Genomic DNA, 8,130 nt, shown 5'->3' with positions numbered 1-8,130 from the left:
AAAGATAACATCTTATTTATTTTTAGAACACTCAAAATTATATCAATTATATAATGAAAGCCATAAAAACAGACAATTAGTCGTGATAATCGGCATAATCGCCAAAGCCCTAAAACAGACAATTAATCGCAATAACCATGAATATTTTTAGACAATTAATCGTCAGCCAGATTTCATAATCGTGACAGCCCTAGACGTGTTTGGGGTCAGAATTGTAATGCTTTTATTCAGCGAGGATGCATTAAATTGATTGAAAGTGACCGTAAAAGCCATTTATAATGTAACAAAAGATTTCTATTTCAATTAAATGTTGTTCTTTCCAACTTTCTATTCATCTGTGAATCCTGAAAAATAAAATGTATCACGGTTACCACAAAAATATGAGCAGGGCAACTGTTTTCAATATTGATAACAATCAGAAAAGTTTCTTGAGCAGCAGATCAGCATATTAGAATGATTTCTGAAGGATCATGTCACACTGAAGACTGGAGTAATGATGCTGAAAATTCAGCTTTGATCACAGAAATAAATTACATTTTAACAGTCACATAAAAAAACGGTACTTTTAAATTGTAATAATATTTCACAATTTTTCTCTTTTGCGGTGCTTCACATAACTAGACCAAACACTTAAACACAATAGGTGCATTTCTATTACAGATTTACGCAAAACTTTTGCAATATTTTATAAATGTCGATAAAAAGAGTATTGCGAAATGACAGCGTTTCCATTAACCGATGTTAAACGACTAAAACGTAATTTTTTCCTCTCGCAGTAAGTCATGGTGACTGATGTTGCTAGGTTTATGTATATCGCAGCCACCGCACTAGCCATTATCTTTAATAGAAGATGTATGCATGCATGTATCTCTAGCAAAGCAGCGTGGAGAGCCGCTTCTGGGATGCTTATGTGCCGCTGGTAGAGTGGCCGTGTCGGAGCCGTAATGCGCCACAGACGTGTGTAACACAAATAAATCTCTTCATATAAACAAACTAAGGCTTTGTCTGTGCTCTTTCCATTTAAAATGAGCTGCAACCACTGCATTTTAATCATGATCCAAACAAAGATGCTGCATACATGCAACATGAGCAGTTTTTAATCTAAATTACATTGTATAATTTCGAAATTTGAAGCAAAAACAGAATGGATTGACTTCAGTTTTGTGAAACTATACATAAAAATATCTGCATGAAACAGAAACAGCAGACGAGCTGAATGAGACGCAGATTCACTCTCTGCCAGCAGGTGGTGCTTAAAGCGTTTCCTTGGTTTCCGCTGCAAACAAAGCAGGGCTGCACTTATGAACTTTAATATGCATATTACAGAGGCAAGATGAAAAGAAAAAATACCATCTAAACTTTTCTAAAGACAGTAAGTTCCCCTCAGATATACATTCATATAAACTCCTAACCCTAAATGAATCGCGATTTGTTTAGCATCTCAACCGATTTCGATCGTCACATATTTGAATCGATTTTCAACCGGCTCGCGGTTAATCGTTACATCCCTAGGGGTTATCCATTCAAGCATTAATGGCAAGGAAAGCCTCTTATACTTGAGAGCAGCCACGTATGAGGTGTTTCTTGGAGGTTATAGTACATTAAAGAATGATCATGTGATTTTTACGTAGGTCAGGTGACCTGTAAATGCGGAAAAACGTTCCATTGCAGTTTTGCGATATTCCTTTTTTTAATTGCCGAATTATCAAGCGTAATTTTTTTTTTTTTTTTTTTGCGATATATTGTAGTTTTTGCGAAATTGACATATTTCCATTAGGTGTATTTTCAATTTTGTATTTTTTTTTTCAGGAGATCTGATGCCTCCATTGGCCGGTTGGTTTGCTCCGCAGCACAGCATGCCGGTGTGGAACCCGCAACAACCTGTGAGTGAAAAAACACTTCAATATCTTACAGTTCTTATACTGTGTGCAGCTGTTTATTAATACTAACTCAGTAACTGATTACATGAAATCTGGATTACATACTCAGATTCCAAATATAAGGTATTTGTAATTAGAATATACTATGTTTTAAAATGCTCATAATCAGATTACTGTTGTTACTATGTTATTGCTTATATTTTACTTGTGTAATGTCAGTAAATTGTTCGTCTTTTAAATTTTTCATTCTAAAAGATTATCCACTTTTATTTATTTTAGAAATATTTGTATTATTTATAAATAGTTATATTTACATTTTTACAATTTAATTATTAAGTTAAACAGCTTTTAAACCCTATGTTATTTCTTCACAAACCCGCTGAAATGTTTAATACGCATTATGTTGTTGATAACAAATATATGTTCTTTCTCTTGGTATTTTTATATCAATATAGAACAAGTTTATCATATTCAAATGAATTTGATGAACGAATTAGGTCAGAAGTAAAAATAATCTAAAAGTAGGGCTTGGCGATTATCGATGATCATGATAATTTTTTTTTTCATATCAGTCTATATCGATAATTATCACGATAAATGTCAAATTTTTATTTCTTTCAAGTTTAAAGGTAGATTTTTGCTCTAATGTGGAAGTTGTTAATTGACTGTTAATTGTGGTTTTAAACTATTCTTTATGATCAGAACACGACAAACTTCATTTTTGAATTCTTTACACTTTTTCCAGTCATTTTTCCTTAACAAAATAAATATCTTAATAGAAAAAAATTCTTTCTTAGTTCTGCATGTTCTAATGAGTGATATTGTTTCAAATCAAGAAACAGGTTTGTGTTGCCTGATAATAATATAAATTTTTTTTGTCTCTTAGAAACACACATTTGATAGTAGCTTGAGTTAGGATGCAGATGTAGATTTATGTTCATTATCAAAATCAGTAATATCTGTAAAAATGGTAGCAATCTCATTTTTATATAGTGAAATTTCATTATTCGGACTGTTTGAGGTGCTTTTTTTTTTGTTTTTGTTTTTTAAACCATTGGTCTTCCTTAGTAGCATACATTTAGATCATGATAATCAGTTAAAACCACAAATATAGCACCTTAATACCATGTAAAAATGTAATATGGCTTCTATGTATTTGTTTGAAAAACAGTAGACTAAATACATTTAGTATAAATGCATAAATGCTATAGCTTAGCTTAATCACAAAATATGGCTTAATCACAAAAAATTACTACTCCTTCAATATATTTAATACATGTCTACATTAGTAATATAATAAAATTCGACACGAATACCCACATTTCTGACACAATACCATGGTGCAGTTAGTGTTACTACAGTAAATCCATGGTAAATGATGGTGATTTGTAGATTAAAAAGTCTTCTAACTGTATCGTTGCGCACAGTGTTTCTGCTGTTTGTCATCGCTGTTTCATCTGGCTGTAAACCAAGCGGCAACCTCCCGGTCTCTCGCTTGAAACCAATACGGAAGTGACTAAAACTGCAATTCATCGACTGGAAAGGGAGTCAGTCCCATAGACCTGCCATGTTAAAATGCCCAACTTTGCAGAAAAAAAACATGTTTACAGCCAGGTACAAAAAGTGGTTTCGTTCTATATAGGTAATTATGACCTTCATGACAACTGTGAGGGGGGTGAATTTTTTTTTATAACTCATCCGTTTAAATTATATTAAGCCTTAAAGTTCTGCATAATTAAGGGCGTGGCCACTTGAGTGACAGGTGGACTGCCACTCTGCTCCAGAGTGTGAAACTTAGAAAAATGGCTTTAAAGATGTTTATTTATCAGAAAAATTAATTATGGGTAGGACACTGGAAACCTGGCAATTAGATGTTTTAATGAAAATGATCTCAAACTTGATTTTTACCGCTATTTTGAAGTTATTGTAGGTACTCTGCCTTTGCACTGTCTGCAAAAAGTGAGATGTCACGCCAAGGCAAAAGGCAGTAGCTTCCACATTATATACAATATTTGGGTGCTGATCACCATTTACAGAATCATTATAGTAACATCTGTATAAAATCTAATGATCATTGGCTAGGCTATAACATATAGTAATGTGATTAAATTTCTTTTCTGACCGTAACAACCAAGACAAAAAGTTAAACGTGAGTGGATGCCGTTTTGCAACCAATTTATTTGCAGTGTTCGCTAACATTAATGGATGCAAGACATACTTAGCCTATTGTTTTTACATCGAACCAAATGAAAATAGCTTAACCTATAAGAACGACTTGTGGATTAATGTGAATGCCAGCAGGAATAATGCTCAGAATGATTGTGAATTAAACATCTCTGATGACGTTCATTGCAATGTTTTTTATCGAGTTACAAGAAAAGGTAGGAAAGGATTTAATTGCGAACAGTTACTGATTTTATGTGATACGCTGTCATGGCATTCGACTCCTCACACGTGCAGAAGTGGGCAGCCCCAGACTTATAGTTGGCATCTGCATTATAAAAAGAAAAAAAAAACGTTAAAGATTATTTACGATTAATTATTGCTGCCAAGTTATCTAGTCGTTGCTTGTTTACAGTGCTTTGTTATATGGAGCAGTTTGTTCATCTTAAGAAGTTACTTTGTTTGTCTAAAGAAGTGCCAACAGATGTATGAAAGTATAAGCTACACTGTCATTTAAAAGTGCAGTCTTTAATGGACAGTAAAACAAAGGCAGGAGAATACCGTATAACTCCAGGCTGGCACAGTAATATTGACGAACGGCAAATGCAGAGCACCGTAACTTAATCTGAGCGCTCTAAAACAAAGTCAAAGAGCAGTAACTGATGATACTGTGTTCTGCCTTGGTTTCTCCGGGGCTTTTCTTCAAGATACTTATACACATGATAAAGGAGGTCATATACAGGTGCATCTCAATAAATTAGAATGTCGTGGAAAAGTTCATTTATTTCAGTAATTCAACTCAAATTGTGAAACTCGTGTATTAAATAAATTCAATGCACACAGACTGAAGTAGTTTAAGTCTTTTGTTCTTTTAATTGTGATGATTTTGAGCTTAAAATGACTAGCGCTCTTTTGTTCCGCCTTTGCCTCATAAACATTATATCGAATGCTTGTTATCGTTTATCGAGGAAATTTATATCACACGATAATTATCGTTGTCAATTTATCACCCAGCCCTATCTAAAATAATCAAAAAAGTAGTGCAATAGATTGTTACTAATTACAATTTTCGTAACGTAATTTGAAATTTGAAATCAGTAATGGATTACAATTTATTTTCCAAATAAAAATCAAGTAGACACCTATTGCAGTGTCATTTTTTTTTTTGCATTGTTTTCAGATTAAAAATGTCTTTGACCATCTTAATTTTTTATTTTACTTATTTAAATATTCAGTTCAGCACTGATACTAATATATGTTTCCGCCTCCAGCCACCATTCGACCCGTCTCAAGCCCCGCCGCCCTGGCCGCCCTGGAACAGCCACAAGGGCATGTGGAACGAGCAGCGGTACCCCAACTGGTGTGGCCCTTGGGACGGGGGCCCCGCAAGCCCCTGGAGCGGTCAGTTCGACCAGCCGCCGTGGAGCAGCCAGCCGGATCAGCCGCCGCCATGGGGCCAGAGGGAGCCTCCCTTCCGCATGCAGCATCCGCCGTTCAACCAGCCGCCGCCGCCACCACACAACTTCGGACGCTTTCCGCCGTGCTTCATGCAGCACGAGTTTCCTCCGCGGCATCACTTCGAACGGCCGCCATATCCACTGCACCAATTCGACTACCCACAGGGAGACTTCCCAGGAGGTGAGACCTCGGCTTTTCTATTCGGAATAGTACTAGAGTTAAAAATGACTCTGATTTCATGAAAAATTTACACAAGTCTTTTTGATATTGGATTTTTTTTTCTATATTTCTACAAATGTCCATTTTTCCATCCTGAATTGCTTAAATGCAGGTTTTATGTTTGAAAGAAATTAAGATGGCAATAAATATTAATGTTAGTGTATTTTATTAGTGTAATTTTGCTGTTCTGAAAAATTAGATTTATAAATTTGTTTATTTTAGTTATTGTAATAGTAATATATGAAAACTGAAAATCTAAAAATTAAAACCTGATTCAAAATATTAATAAATACTATAATACTATACTAAAACTAAAATAAAATGCATAAAAACTAAATAATACAAAAACAACAAAATTAGTAAGACCTAAACTAAAATTTCAATTAAAAAAAAAATATAAAACACAAATATTACTATAAATATAAGTATTTTAAAATAATATAAAGTAATAATATTAATTCTAAATAATATTATAGTATACTATTAATATTTAGGGGTGTCCCCGACTAAGGATTTTCATAGTCGAATCGATATTTTCGAATCTTGACGATAGTCGACTGATAGTCAAATCATATGTTTGGGGGCGGGGGGCAAAATACATTACCAAGAGCCAAGTCAGACATTGGACAGTCATAATTACTGACGCACAGGGAAAATGTGTAACGGACGCCTCGCAGATACAAAAATAATGTTTTGATTAAAAGGTAGTTCCCTATCGATACCTCACTCGTACTGCGTCTGCTAAAACGCTATGGGAAAACTCCTTTTTCTCCGAATACTGAAGCCTTTCAATAATGCAGTGTAACTGCATGGCCATTGGTTCGTGCAGTAAATAAAAAAAAACGAACCAATGGTGACGAAGCCCGCCAGAGCCTGCCAGAATGGGCGGGGCATCTGGCTATATAAGTGGCACTTCGCCATAGGATCCTCAGATTTCTTCTCCTTCAGCGACGACGTCATTCTTCGCTGATTTATGAGACTCGAAGCCTCTCAGCGTAGAATCGCCTTCGCAGCGGATCAAGCTGAACCAGCGACCCTCTGCTTGGCTGTTTCGCCGCTTCTTCACCGCCTTCAGCGTTGCAGCAGCAGCGGTCCCAGCTGATCCCCTTCCGCCATCCGGCGAGCCTAAAAGAGCTTATTTTTAAGAGGTAAGTTCTAAAAGAGCTACATTTCTAGTGACGTTGTTGCAAATGTCGCGCTACGAGTGTGGCTCGTGCAGGGAATCTTGCACAATGCAGAATGGCAGTGAGCGCGTCAACTGTCTGGGCAGCCCCTCAGTCTCTCACTGAGACGGAATGCTCTCGCTGAGAGCATGAGTCTCGCTCTTCTCCACTTGCGGACCGCCTTCATTGAAGGCAGCCCCGCGCTCACGTTTCTCCTCTCTCAGCGAGCCTCGGAGAGAGAAACAGCGGAGTCAGGGAACTAAGCAACCAGGTCTGAGCGATCGCATGCCGGCACAGAGCCTGCGTGCTCGCTCTCCCCGCTGTGCTTCGATCCGTGTCTTACACATGAAGATCAGCGCCCCTCGTTACATAGAGCGGCTTTATCCTCCTAAGTGGATCGGAGCAGAACGCTGTCACTGGCAGCTTCTAATTTGTGTGTGTGTCGTTATGGCTGCGCTCACAGAGACGGGCTGCTTTTACCACGATAGCAGTCTGCCCCTGTTCATTCGCGGAAGACGGCCCCGCCTCCACGCTCTCATGTTTCTCTCCTCCCAGTTACCTCGGAGGAAGCAACGGCGAACTCGCGGGGTTGAGCGATCAGGCTTGAGTGATTTAATGCCGGCAAAGCCCCTGCGTGCATCACTCTCCACGCACTCTCCACGTGAGGATCGCGCAGAACGCTGTCACCAATGATTCAATATCGCTGACAGCTTCGTATTTAAATGCGCCTCTCGCCTGGGCCACGCCTACGCTGAGGCTGCGCTCGCTGACAGACCGCTCTCACTATGAGAGTTCATGTCTCGCTCTGCTTTGCTCGCGGCTCACCCTCTTCAATGACTGCGGCCCTGCCCTTCGCTACAAGAGGATCTGAGAGAATGCGCGCAGCACTTTTGATCTGCCTGAGTGTTTACACAAAGATCATCAGTACTCTTCTAATGAGCGGTTTGATTTTTTTAGGCAGATTAAAAGAGAATGCTGTCACTAATGATTATCACTGACAGCTTCAAATTGGACGCGTCTGGGCCACGCCCACGCTGAGGCAGCACGCACGAGGGCTGACTGCTCTCGCTAGTAGATCATTAAGTCTAGCGAAGAATTTTTTGAAAGCATTTTCAAAAGAGAGCAAATTTCCTCTTCTGAGTGTGGGGTCCCCATACGGCGACCAGCCACTCAAATTAATCCAACCTCTTGTCACGCGGGCTGAGGCCTGGCAGGCCATCCCCGGAGTGCCAGACTGGGTTTTGGGG

The 8,130-nt window shown here is 38.2% G+C and overlaps 1 protein-coding gene across 3 annotated transcripts in view; it reads left to right on the top strand.

Annotated features, from left to right (window-relative positions):
* Positions 1-8,130, top strand: part of LOC107753736 (calcium homeostasis endoplasmic reticulum protein-like) — a 39,693-nt gene that overhangs the window by 17,170 nt on the left and 14,393 nt on the right. For all 3 annotated transcript variants that reach the window (XM_016569951.1, XM_016569950.1, XM_016569949.1), the window contains exons 7-8: positions 1,810-1,883; positions 5,315-5,681. In XM_016569951.1, the coding sequence (XP_016425437.1) occupies positions 1,810-1,883; positions 5,315-5,681 (441 nt within the window). The remainder of the gene's footprint in view (positions 1-1,809; positions 1,884-5,314; positions 5,682-8,130) is intronic.

This window comes from Sinocyclocheilus rhinocerous, unplaced genomic scaffold (assembly GCF_001515625.1).
Source record: "Sinocyclocheilus rhinocerous isolate Xijiao unplaced genomic scaffold, SAMN03320098_v1.1 scaffold202, whole genome shotgun sequence".
NCBI classification, from domain to species: Eukaryota; Metazoa; Chordata; class Actinopteri; order Cypriniformes; family Cyprinidae; genus Sinocyclocheilus; species Sinocyclocheilus rhinocerous.
This window is presented reverse-complemented; position numbering and strand designations above follow the sequence as displayed.